Consider the following 14,549-nt stretch of genomic DNA (forward strand, 5'->3'; position numbering starts at 1 on the left):
CCATCTATCTGGATTAGGCTTGTTATCACTGAGTTGGTGCTCTTCGTCTTCTACACTGAGAAGAAGAGATATGTGCATTATCTCATCTTACATATATATTAATATTATTTCCCTATTGTGTTGTTTTGACCTCAGCCCTTCTAAAGGACCTTATACAATGCATATTTTAATCTTTCATGATGATTCTTAATATATTTGGGGTGATAGGTAAAGGCAAAGGGAGCCCTGACCATTAGGTCCAGTCGTGGCCGACTCTGGGGTTGCGGCGCTCATCTCGCTTTATTAGCCAAGGGAGCCAGCGTACAGCTTACAGGTCATGTGGCCAGCATGACTAAGCCGCTTCTGGCGAATCAGAGCAGCACACGGAAACGCTGTTTACCTTCCCGACGGAGCGGTACCTATTTATCTACTTGCACTTTGACATGCTTTTGAACTGCTAGGTTGCCAGGAGCAGGGACCGAGCAATGGGAACTCACCCCGTCGTGGTGATTTGAACGCTGACCTTCTGATCGGCAAGTCCTAGGCTCTGTGGTTTAACCCACAGCGCCACCCACATCCCCTATTTGGGTGATAGTATCCTCATTATTTATTTATCAACCATCATTTATGTCTGTGTATTTAATTATTATCATTTATTATTTAATCATTGTTTATTATCTATTAACCAGCCTTGGCAGTTGTAACAATTCAAAACAGTTAACGAAAATTACAGTGTAGAGTAGCATAGTAAAGAAATAGTTTCTTTCCATTCTAGTTCCAGTGCAGTGTGATTTTCAGCCTGTTTTAAATGAAACACAGGTGGTCTGAATGACTTTTAAAGGGTTGACAGTGCAGGATTTCAGTAAGATAGAAAATGTATTTATTTTATATGTAGAATCACAATTCTTTGATTCCACATAACATTTCTGAAGGGACAATTATTGTCTACCAAACTTACTTTAGGAAGATTAAAGCTTCCCAAAGACCATTGGCATATTTTAACTGCAAACATTCTAGAGGATTTTGACATGTCTGCATGGTACTAAGAAGTAGCAGATAATAGCTCACTATGAGATTTTTACTTTTTACCTATTAAATTAAAGGAGCACTCCTAATTCACTGTGGTTAAGTGAACATTTTTCTTCTTCTTTGAAGGTGAGGAAAGGGGGGAAAGCAGCAGCCATAATTATGCATTCTCTTAGAAGCATATTCTCTGTGAATATTTCAAATGTGATACCTGTAAATGTATATGGCTGCTAAATGAGAGGTTTTAAATCTGACCAAATTCACAGAGAACTGTTAGCTGATAATTGGGATCAAATTATTGGGAGGAAGATAGGGGGTCGTTAATGAAGTCAACAAATCCAAATCATGCCCCGGTATCTTTTCAAAACAGTAGCCAAGGGAACAATAATAAAAAGCTAGAGGACCTGACGATCCCCTTCTCTGCTCAGATCCCTGTAATTAAAAAAAAATGGTTGGAAAAATACCGTCACTGCTGCTCAAATATATATTTTTGTAAGAGCCATGATGGCATGCCAGTACAGCTTCATTATTTACTTGGACTTCAAAAACATTTGACAAAGGACCATCCTGAAGATTTCTAAGGTAACAGTCTTTGGATAAGAGAAGACAACAAGTCAACAGCTTTAGTGTTGGACCCAGACCAGGATTCAAATCCCCACTCAGCCATGAAACTCACTGGGCGACTTTGGGACAGTCACCAATTCTTAGCCTAGTCCACACCGTTGGGTTGTTATGAGGATAATATTGGGGGGGCACAAATGGCACCTTGAACTCTTCGGAGCAAAGGTAGGATATAAATGCAGTAATAAATAATTGGTTAATTATCAGGAAATAGAAAAATAAGGACTGAAAAGAGAGAGAGATATTAATCTCATATTTTTCCCTTAACAGAGCTTTTTAATGAGAGATACCTGAATTTGCTCTCCCCTGCATCTGTCTAACAAATGAGACTATGATATAATTTAATTTTACATCATTATCAGTTATTTAAAACCCAGGTTGTTTCCTTAGGAATGTCAGATTTGCTTCTGTTTCCAGTGTAGATACTAAGCATACTAAGCTGCCTGTTAAGCACTCTTGCACTAAAGAGGTCAAAAGATTGCGTCTATCTCAAGTCCTCTGCATGATTTATAAAAAGAAAACAAACTGGGCAAATATAGGTTCACTTTCATTCATCTAATTTATTTGTGGGTATGCATTTCATTCTGATCTCTATGGGTAAGATCCAGCATCATTTCAGTGAACATGATGTGACATAAAGCAGTAAGCTTTCATTACCATATGTTTTGTTTGTTTTACTGGACATTTTAAGAAGAGGAGAGGAGAGAATGTGCAGAGCTGTTTTTATCAATAAGCACCCATCTTTCATAGTGGCTAGTTCTATCCTTAAACTTTGGTTTACAGCTTAACCCTGAAACCTGTGTTTAGAAATATAAGATTATTTTTTTATTCTTGTTCATTCTCGGGCTGTAATTGTTTGCTTTTCTTCTCCCCTGAAAGATAAAGAAAAACAACAAGAAGCAAAACTCTCTCTCCCAAGAGTCTGAGTTGAGTTCTTCTTATCTGGGATTATTATTTTTTAGCCTTTCCTGTGAGTTCATTCATAACTCCTTTTTACTGTAAAATGCACATCTCCTTTGGAAGCTTTTTAAGCACTATTGCCTATTGTGAGCCAGTTGACTCTTGCCTTATAAATAAAGCAGCTCAAAAGACACGTCAAAAACTATCTGATATATTATTAGACTTTAAAGATAGTGCTGAAGCAGTGACATTCATGAATGTAATGATCCCTCTGGGCCAAATCCTCTTTCCCTTATCTTTTCTTTTTCAGCTCGATTGGTATCAAATAGGATCTGAATTCTAATAAGGATTCCTCCAGTTCTGCATGAAGAAGTATTCACTAAAGCAAAATTCACTTCCTATGAATGATTAAATATAATGGATTGTAGCAGATTTCTTACACAACCCCAACCGGGGCAGGTATTCTGACTTTCTAATTCACATTATTATAGTAAAGATACTGGCTATTGTTGTTTATGAGGATAATCTCACAAGAGATACCTACAATAGAGGAAATCCATTCTGCCCCCACAGCCTAATTAAGACACAAGATGATATACGTATTTGGGGTGAACCAGACCAACAACTTTATTAATGCAAATGCCTGCAGTAAGAAATCAACTGTTTCTCCTCTGTTTGAAACCACCAAGTTACTATTCTTTAAAATGAAGACTAGGGTAGCTCCATTCTGCCATAATTCTGGTTGGGATTGGGTGACTCCCACCCTGGCTCCATGCCTGAAATCAACAACCATATGTTCCTCTCTTCACATCCATTGCTGCAGAAAGATCGAAGGAACTGGAAGGAAAACTGGGCTGGCCTGAAATGGTCTTTCTACCCTGCCCTACACTTCCCAGCCTGAAGTCCTTCTGCCCTGCCCAGCATTGAAGTGAGAAGGGAAATCACCCTCTGCAATCCTCATACAATCTGAAGAGCAAATTATTTTGCACACCATCATTGCTCTGGGCTGGGCAGAGGGATGGAGAGGAAGTCATTTCATTATGTTGGACCAGGGCCAGCCGACCCATGAGGCAAGATGAAGTGACCTCTTCAGGCAGCAGGATCCCCAGGGGCAGCAGATCCAAATGTAGTTATTGCTTCCCCTGCTTCTTCCTTAGGTACTTAACCCTTCTTCCCTGGTGAGGAGAGGAGTGCCATTTTGTGGTCTTGTGGTTCGCCTCAGGTGCCAAAAAGTATTGGGAGACCCTGTGCTGCACTGCACAAATAAGTTCCTCTCCAACCAAAACAGTACCTTGTGGAGAAGAAAATCACTTGTAGAATTCCAGGCATGACATTACCATAAAAGGGGGGAAGAGGAGGTCTAATGACAAACCATCTAATTAAAAGTACATAGAGGAAGGTAGCAATAGCTTTTGGGATTCAGTATAATAACACATTGAAAAAGGCATTATCTTGCTCTGGAGAAACCCAGCCAAGTTGTTGTTGTTATGCTTTTTGGAGTGTTGCTTCTTCCCATTCTTGCAGAAACAACATTGATGCCCCCTTCCTTCCCCCAAATTCATGTCCCCCAATGTTAGTTATTGTTGCGATACAAAAGGAAAGAGCATCGTCTATTTATCCATTAACTTTTACCAATGTATTACAGAATACTAAAGTGGATTGAAGCACTCTGAGTCAACAAATGTACTTTTTCTGGTTAGGCAAGTGATGTGGAAATGCACTGCAAAGTATGGGATGAACATCACAAGCAAATCAGGATGAATTATCATTGCTGTATAACTTCCCACCAAACAAATCAGCATGGATAATTAATAAAGCCTGGGCATAGGACTTTACCACACTTGTGCTTCTCCCGCCACTTTCCCCAGGAGAAGCCTGCTCTTTACTGCTGAATCAGAGCAAATGTCAACCGAGTTTTCCACAGACTGACGTCTGCCCTGATTCAGCAGCAAAGCACTGGTTTCCCTGGGGAAGGCAGTGGGGCAAATGAAAAACTACTCAGATTTGTGGCAAGAAAGCATGGGGCAAGTGGAAAACTTAACAGACCATGCTTTCTAGGTGCTGGAAAAGCAAAGTGTGGATGAGCACATAGTCAAACCTCTGCCTAAGTTTTTCCCAAGAAAATCAGGATGAATGCTCAACAGAAATGTCTGGAGGAGCCTTATGATCATGTTGATTATGATTTTGTTATCTATGCAAAAATACTGTAACAAATGTCAGTGTGATGAAACTCATACTGCAGATATGAGGCTGAGGCTTAGGGAATTACCAAGTGCATTCAAGGCAGAAAGAAGGACTTCCTGATATACAGGGTTTGAGGACTTATTTGACACACTATGGAAACAAGTCAATTGTGCCCTATCATGATAAAAGTATTGGGAGGTATTAAAGTGGGGACTGGGAGACAATAAACTTGCTTTGTACTATAGCTAGCTTTCATATTCAGTTTTCATTTTCAATAAAAATGTTCAGGCTTTAAAATGTTGTTGTAGGTGATGGGATTTACTAAATCCCGTAGTAAACAGCCTCTATTTCCACCTATCTTGTCATTCTAAAGACCAGAAGATGACATGATGGTAAGAATACTGTCACTGAATAAAAGGGTTCAGTATGACAGGACTCGCAGAAATAAGGTTAGATGTGCAAAGCACTCTTGTACCAGCTATTGTTAACATAAAAATAAGTTTATTGGCCCCAGGGCTCATTTTAAGCTTGTAACTCTCTAAATTAGAGCTGTAAAAGTGATTGAATTTTTGTCCTTCAGTGGCTTAGAACAGGTGGCTGTGATTATTATTCCATTCAGAATCTCTGCTTTGGTTTAAGATATTCTGATGCATGGTTTGGATAATGTAATATTTATTTTGACAAATCCCTTTGCTCCCAACATACAATACTTGAGATTTAAGTAGATAGCTACCATCTTTCAGCATAAATATTGTGTTTTACTTTGCATGTGAAGGTCAGCATTTTCAATTCTGAAGCCTCAAAAGGAGGAAGCAGTTTCCCAATAATTATGTGTTCTCATAGTATGACACACTTTCATTGTGGTAAACAACATTTATCTTGTCAGATAACAGGTGTCCAATATCATGCAAATGTATTAAGCCTTTATAACAAAATAAGTGCCATTTCACTAGAATGAAAAAAAGGCACTGAAGAAGGAAAAAATATGATATTATAGATGGGGGAAATATTCAAAGCACAAAAAACTGGAACTAAGAACATTGGAATTGTATGGAATTGTGAACACTGTTATTTAATACAACTATATTCATTTTCTTACAACTACTGTCAAACAAGAAGGAAATGCAATTGTGAAAGGTTCATGCGTAAAATAATTTTAAGGTTCAGGATTGACAACAATAGTTCTTCACACAGTGAACCATTATACAGGCGACTCCCCACTTACATGGGGGTTACGTTCCGGACCCCCTGCACGCACGAGTGAAAATCATGTAAGTGGGGAACACCCTCTAAACACCCATTAAATGCCCTCTCTGCCACTCTCTCTACAATCCAGGTCAAAAATGCTGTACCAAAAAATATCTACAACTGGAATTGAAGCTGTGGGGCTAGAAGGAGGCTGGAGGGTGTATGGGAAAGTGACTGCTGATTCTGCAGTACCACAGACATCATTTCTCTTGCCTATTTAAAGGCTTAACTGAATTCTCCTACAGTTGCTAAACATTATCAGCAATCTCCTACAGTATCTGATCTGTATTTGATTACAACCAATGGCAGCTAAAACTAGGCCAGGGATAAAAGAATAGTTAACTGTTCCTGAATAATTAAGCAGGTTTCTGTGTGACAACAAGATGTCTTGTGTAAAATATGCATTCATTTACTATGTATTAGTGGTGCCTATCTTACTGCCCTTATTAATTATTTATTAAAGTTTACAAAAATAGCCTGTTCAAAGCTTTGAGAAGTGTTCTTTTCTTTTTAACAAACATTTAGAACTTATTTCTCAGCTGAAATCAATGAGAATGAACTTTTATTAGAGCAGGAAATTTTGCATAAACACACTTGGAGAACATATATTCAGCATATATTCTAAAAATGTAGATCTTTTTGCAATTTGCATAGGAATGCTTATCTATTCACACTGCATTGCTTTCAGTGGAATGTACACTTGAAAAAGCATCTGAGCGTAAATTTTCTTGAAAACTGTTGACATCATTCATTTTTTTCTTTCCTTTACTCCAACGGTTCAAGGCAGCATACATGGTTCCTATTACTTTATCCTCACAACAACCCTATCAGCTACATTAGGTTGAGAGATGGAAAGTGCCTGAATGGGGAGTTGCTTCTCCCCTACTCTACTTCAACACTCTGACCACTACACAATACTTGCTCTCAGTGCATAGTATGTCTGAGTACATGTGCCAATGTTACATTAGTTGAAAACAATGCAATTCAGATAGCCTGCCTCCTGTGGGTCTCATTCTCTGGTATTTGACTTGGAAAATCGGTGATTAAGGACAGATTTTCTATGAAACCAGTTTCTTTTTCTGTGGTCCTTTAAGCGATGAGACAGTAGCTCTCTGTCTCGCTTAAAAACAGATGTTGTTGAACTACGATTGTCATCATGCTGGCTGGAGCTGATGGGAAGTCCAACATCTGGAGGGCCCATAGGTTCTTCATCACTGGTTTAAAGAATTGGCCACAGTCTGGTAGACTGCCACACCCTCTTGCTTGGCAGCTCTGGAAGCTTGGAATATTGTTGCCACCTGACAGTGACTCATCTTGTTCTGTGGCTCCATAGTACCAGGAAGACAAACTAGCTGGCAGCTCAACCTTGAGAGCTCACAATATGGCTGTTGCCGTATTATCTGACAGGTCCACAGGACCAACAAGAAAGAGAACTTGGCAAGGCTCTGTGGATTGTGCTCAGTTTACCTACAATTCCTTCCCCCTCCTTTAAGCTATGAAGGGTCAGTTCTCTTTGACGCTTATAGGGTATGGAGAATTTATAATTATATGATTTATATGAAGATTCTGTTGAGGACTTTCATAGAGTGGATATAAGATATCAGACACCCTAAATTCCATTAAAATATACCATATACACAAGACTGCAGTATCAGGTTTACTTTGAGCAAAGTCATGCCAAGGGTCAGTCTCAGGATAAGAAACATGTGAAAAAATAATAGAAGTGTACCTGTGTGTGGGCAGATATCATCTGTTACCAATGTGTAACCTCAAACACTCAGTTTATCTGGTATTTTAGAGCAGAATTTATTGACCCAAAAGTTTTCACATGTAGGAATGAGTTCCCGTAGTTATCATATTAAGAAGTAACAGCTGGTAGTTTTACACATGCATGTTCTGGAATTTAAAAATGTATCCTGTCACCTGCGGCATATAGTTAAAAGAATAAGTGGGCACGCTGCTGTTCATAGTTTTCTGCTGCCAATTAAGTAAAATATTATCATGACACAGAAGACTTTCTATCTTATGCATAAAGAAACCTACAGATCTTGCATCCTCCAAGCTTAGACAGAAAGGGAGTAGGTGACTAGAAAAGCAGCTTATGTGGCCGTTTGTGGTTATTTGAACACAGCTTTCTACACTTGAATGCTTCTGGAGGTGTGATACCGTGTGTTTAATTCAGACATATGCTCATTATGCCTGTAATAAGAGAGTTGCTCTTGATAAAGCTCTCTATTAGATTATCACATTTCTCAGACTCTTCCAAATAAACAGAAGAAGTAGGTTAAAAGAGAACAGAAGTTGAATAAAAAGATCAGAGTTGACAGGAGTGAGGTAGATTAACAAAGAGGAAAGGAAACAGAATTCTAATCCCTTGGAGACTGGGAACATAAGAGGAGACTGTTGTTACTCAAGGACCAGTGAAACCGCTGTAAATTAGGTATTCATTGCGTGAGCCCAGTAGATATCAAAGAACATAAGGAGTGGTACCTCAGGGTATTCACTTTCTCTTCACTTCCCTGGAAATCTGCCATGTTGTAACATTATTTCTAGGAGATAAACTTGTAGGTGAAGTTACCATTACCGGAAGAGTTCAGTGCAGTCTGCTAGCACATTTCCTGTTTAATCGGGACAGCTGCCTAGTCCGTTGAAACCTCAGACATAATTTAGATTCTGTTAGGGACCAGGCTGGTTTTTGAACACTTCATTGTTTTTCAGTGCTCTGAAAATGGCTTGTTAACCCAACTGCAAAGCAGGGTAGGGGTGGGGATATCAAGTAGCCACCTGGTCAATTTTATTTTAGCAACTCATTCCAAAGCATTGAAATAAAAGTATTTTTAATGGACAAGACTAGTATTTCTTTCTCTCTGTATTTTGTTTATTTTAAATGGATAGGTGAAACAAATAAATCCATAATGATAGCAATTTCCATAATGTTTAAAACTGTTAATTAAACCAACTTTACTTGATTTAATGGAATTTGATCATCGGCTTCTAAAGAACTAACTCTGAAAAGCATTTTGTGTGTGTGTGTCTTTTCTGATTTCTGATCTGAAGAAAGAAGCTACTGTCACTGTTGTGCTTGGTGTAATTTGTGTAAATATCAAACACCACCCAACCCCTGTTCATTTGTTCTGCAGCAGTGAGCGAGGAGCTTTCTTGAATGTGCCAAGCTAGCCTTGCGCCTTATGTGTTAATATGTGCATAGCCTTAATTTGAAGGGGGTCTACAGTATACAGATGGGCACACATAGGGCTGTCTCCATGGAGCTTTTGCCCTCACATGAAAAATCCTACATAATCACACATCTCCCATGGATCATGGCTGGCATGTCATAGGCATCTAAGGTGTAAGTCTAGGCAGGAACATATTGGAACATGGTCAAACTGACTCAGCAGATCTCTAAAATTAGGATCTACCAAGTTGTTCTTAGCTCAGAGCAATGGGGGAGGGACAGGAAAGCAATTTGGTGGGGGAGGGACCAAGAAGACCAAGAGGATTTTGTGCATTTATTTAACATTTGTATGCTAGTCCATCGCATGAAGCTTTCTTGTGTTGGCAACTTGTATTCCAGTGGTTGCAGATATGTTAGTTTCTAAGAATTATACTGCCCTGTGTAACCAAAGGTTAATATTATTAATATAATTCATTAATTTTCCTTGCAGATTTTCAGAAGGTGTTGGTTGGTTTTCAAGAAAGCCTCAAGTAAAGGACCCAGAAGGCTAGAAAAATTTCCAGATGAAAAGGCAGCATATTTCAGAAATTTTCACAAGGTAGGTCATAATTATCTGCATAAATGTGTAGTGTAAGCTACTGGGGAGAAAACTATTACAGAGAATATTTTCATTCTCTGCTTTTGAAGCTGTTGAAGTTGACAGCAACATTTCATGATGCTGTCATTATAGGCTCAGACTAGAGCCATCTTTCCAAATTAAGAACCAGATTCCAGTTCTTTGGGGGTTTTTAATGTTCATTTTTGTTACCATTGTGAAGAATAGGATTCTTTTTGTTTTAGTAATTACCTAAAAATCAAATGAAGCCTGAACAGAAGGTGTCAGTGTCTAAGTGCCTGATGCCGTATCTTTAATAACAACAACAACAATAAAAGATTGACGGACTGACATACGGATGCTTGAGATTGCAAGGATGTTGAAGACTTAAATGTGTAGCAGTCACTTTGCTACAGTTTAGGCTTTGGACAGTGATTATCTTACATCTGCAACTCAATACATGATTATATGTTATTTCAATGGAACCTATCCTTTCACTCATACTTCAACAAAGCAACTATAATTGATTCAACCTTTTGTGCAGCAATCTTGAGGATGTGTCTCTTGATAGCTGTTTACTGCTACAAAAGAATACTGGGGCTCTTCCAGGACTTCTTTGTTCAGAGCTGTAGCAAAGTAACTTGCTGCAAGAGCCAAGATATGCAAACAGCTTTCGGTGGACTGACACACTTCAAATTATAGGCAGGATATTGAACGTTTGAATATCTCCATCTAATTAAGGTCACTGTGTATATAAGTTAAGGTTAGTTCATATAAGTTTATATGTTGTGGAAAAGGTTAGAACCCATCTCACGGACATGCATATTTTCTATATATAGCATTAAAATATATATACAGGGAACATTCAAGTGCATAGGGAGGGGAATGTCGCCCTTGGGACTCACCCAGGCAGGATATATCCCCCATTAGCTCTGTTTCATACTTTTTGGGTATTTTTGCCTGGCTGGAATGTGTCCTTGAACTGTGCTAATGCTGCTTAGTTGCCTGGATAGAAGGCGGAAGGGTGTGTGTGTGTGTGTGTGTGTGTGTGTATTCGTGTGTGTATGTGTGTGTAGTCTACTGTACAAACAGTGCTATTTTTCTAGAAAAGGTGCTAGGACTCACTATGAAAGCCTCCCTTGTTATCTTATAATGGCAATGGCACCTGTCAAATTCCAACTGGATAAAGCACTGTGTACAAAAGTAAAAAATGTGTTCTCGCCTCTCTCACTTTGCCTCTTGCTCTGTCCACCACTGTCAGTGGGCCTGAGCACAAGACAGGTAAAGCTGTGCCTGCAAAAAGACAGGTGGTACACAAGATTTGGATCCCATGCCAGCAGGGGCCCCAGACTCTTAACATTCAGCTGAAAAGAAAACTAAGCCCATTTGACATTTTAAAAGAAAGTTATAAAACAAAACATAGGAACAACTCTATAAGCTTTGGCACTCGGCAGGCAGCACCATTGCTAAGGAATTTTGCTGTAAATATCAGGACTATGAAACATTGTAGAGCAGGCTGATTTTCTGGCTTTCTTTATGAATGGCATTACGTAAGAACAAAAGAAAGGTTTTCTGAATCAGGCCACTCTCCCCTCCTGCAGTTTTCAACAACTGGTATTCAGAAGCCTCTGGCTGAGGAACTTAGTCATTGTGGCCAGTAGCCACTGATAGCTTACTCACAAGAAACAGATGTAAAGCAAACTGGTGTAGGTTAAACCAGCATAACGTTAAACCAGATCCAAGCTCCGATCTGTAGTGGTGGGACTACTGCTCGGTGAGCCAGTTTAAGCAGGGTAGAGTAAAACAAGAGTAGTCTAAGCCAAGTGTCCTCCATCTTACAATTGTGCAGATGGTTCTTATATTTGTCCCTGTTGAAATTCATTTTGTTAGTTTTTACCCAGTTCTCCAATCTGTTAAGGTCATCTTGTATCCTGATTCCATGATCAGGAGTAGCATTGGCTACCCCTCCCAGTTTGCTGTGATCTGCAAATTTGATGAGCATCTCCTCAATGCCTTTATCATATATAAATATGTTGAAGAAGACCTGTGCTTTGTGTTTTCTATACTGGCAAATAAATATTTTAAGATTGTAACACTATTACGTTTTACTGCTGTTGTAAAGATGTTTTCTTGGGTGTTCAAGGCAGAAACAAAGTCATAAATCAATACAATTGTAAGAATTTGTCAGATTTGTTGAAAGTCTTAAATAACTTGTATCAAACAACATAGTGATTTTGAGTTGTGTACACAGAGAGAGACTGCTTTTGACAAATGATTACTGGAATTAACAGAATTTACAGGTCCTACTATCCAGAACCTATATCTAGTGTGGAAACTCAATGGACATATAAAAGGCCTGAGAGAAAAATAATGGCCTATGACTAATTATGTATGCTGAAATGAGTTTGTAATTTCTCAAATAGTAAGATACACAGCTCATACCTATATAGCAAACCTCTCCTGAAACCGTTGGATATTTCAACAGCAGGTATAGGGATGTCTATATGGTAAAAAAAAAATCCACTGGGGTTACATGATTCTTTGGTCATGCCTAAATTAACTCATAATCCTGAGGCAGGTTTCTGTTGCACTGATGCCATAATAGGAAGCAAGTAAGGGAGCAGTCCTGTAGCAAGATCTGCCCGGATGAATGTGATTAGGATCCATTGGATCTTCAGCTAAACTAGGAGATTCCCAGTGCAGTTGGGCTATGCCGGTGTAACTCCCTATTATCTACTTTGCCAGAGATCCTCACTCTGGTTGGCTTAGTGAAGCCTAGCAGATTTTAAGGTGGTATAAGTCCTGAAAAAGGGGCATGGTGGGAGCATGATGAGAATGTGACAGGGTGATTTAGGATGGATTCTAAACCTGGTCAGCATGGTGACATGATCTGGGAACCCAGCATAAGGTTAGAGATAGATGATAGATAGATGGATAGATGATAGATGATAGATAGATGATGATAGATGATAGATAGATAGATAGATAGATAGATAGATAGATAGATAGATAGATGATAGATAGATAGATAGATGATAGATAGATAGATAGATAGATAGATAGATAGATAGATAGATAGATAGATAGATAGATAGATATAGATAGATAGATAGATAGATAGATAGATAGATAGATAGATAGATGATAGATAGATAGATGATAGATAGATAGATGATAGATAGATAGATAGATAGATAGATGATAGATAGATGATAGATAGATGAGAGAGAGTATAAACATACAACAAAAACAGTTCAAAATCCAAAAATCGAGATTACTCTGAATCTCATGACCCCCCCCATCCCTTCCATAGGTCCTAATAATAATATTTACAACTGCATATCAATACTTATCCAGATTTTTATCCTTCTAAATTATCCATACTTTGTGTTAGTTTACAAGTGTGGTTAAAATCCTGCTAGTGTTTTAACCTGCTTACAGTGGTCCCGTAGATAAATTATAAACTTTTCCCAATCTTGTCTTCTTTATTTGTGAGCTTCCCAGTTAATTTTGCCATTTCAGCAGTCCATCAAAGTGGTATGCCATTCTTCTCTGGTCAGGCTTGTCCCTTCCTTCCATCTCTGGGCATGTGGCTGTTGTCACATACAGAAACAGTCTTTTCTGATCCTTTGGTACCTATAATTCCTAATAAGAAAGCTTCTGGGATTTTTTTAAAACAAAAGTTATCTTAAACCTTTTTTACATTTCATTATATATCATCTCCCATAAATTTTTAATTACTTTACACATCCACCACACCTTTTTCTTTAGATTTCCAGTAAGTATTTGTACTTGTTCTATACATCTTTGCTAACTTAACATGAGTCAAATACCACCAGTACATCATTTCCATATAATTTTCTTTCAGTGAACAACATGCCGTGAATTTCAAATCTGTTTTCCATAACCTCTCCCAGTCTGCCATTTGTATATTATGTCCCAAGTCTTTTGCCCGATGTATCATCACCAATTTGACCTGTTCGTCTTTTATATGCCATTCCAGGAGCAAACTATACATTTTCAACAATAATTTTATACATAGGCGCCGACTCCATGGGGCCTGAGGGGGCCCGAGCCCCCTCAAAAATTTGGTTGGGGGGGCTCTGCCCCCCCAATAATTTAAGAAAATTATTAGTTATATTATGCTTTGTAAAATCACAAAATTATGTTGGTATTTTTTATTTTCCTTGTTTGACGATAGTTACCTTTTAAAATACATTCAGTAATGAGTTAAAACAAAGCCACTCCCGATCTAGAGAGGGGGTGGGGTTGCGGGCTCTCGACCCATCAACAATCTCGCGGGGCTGGCGTCAGCCCCGCGAGAAGCGGGTATTCCCCTAAGCTCATTAATATTCACCGCCCACGGCGGCAGCCAATCGGCTGCCACAAAGGGCGGGCCCTCACAGGTTCTCTTAAGGTTGGGGCAGCCCGGGGCTCGCCCCTTTCGTTCCCCCAGCAGCAGCGGTTTGGAGGTCTTGGGCCCCCCCAATATTTTTTATAAGTCGGTATGGGCCCCCGCCCCCCCAATATTTTTTATAAGTCTGCGCCCCTGATTTTATATTGTTTTGTAAAACATCTTTTTGAAATTTTGATAACTCATAACTAAAACCTTTCTTTTTAGCTGTCTTAAAAATATCATTTAATTGATGATACTGTAACCAGTCTGTTACCAGTTCTCTTATCTCTTCAAAGTCTTTTAATTTTACCTAATTTTCTAATTCAGTTATATGTTGGAGTACCCAGTGTAAATTAAGCCAGCTAAAAGGGTGGTGAAACTCAAACTCTATTTAAAGGCTTGTTCCCCCTCTGCCAGACTTAGTT

At 38.8% G+C, this 14,549-nt stretch overlaps 1 protein-coding gene across 1 annotated transcript in view; it reads left to right on the forward strand.

The window, feature by feature from the left end:
• The window catches only part of DOK6 (docking protein 6), a 170,607-nt gene that overhangs the window by 67,192 nt on the left and 88,866 nt on the right, over positions 1–14,549 (forward strand). The window contains exon 2 of the mRNA XM_081919351.1: positions 9,624–9,731. Coding sequence (XP_081775477.1) covers positions 9,624–9,731 — 108 coding nt within the window. The remainder of the gene's footprint in view (positions 1–9,623; positions 9,732–14,549) is intronic.

Source organism: Podarcis melisellensis (assembly GCF_964234715.1).
Source record: "Podarcis melisellensis genome assembly, chromosome: 7".
Taxonomy (NCBI): Eukaryota; Metazoa; Chordata; class Lepidosauria; order Squamata; family Lacertidae; genus Podarcis; species Podarcis melisellensis.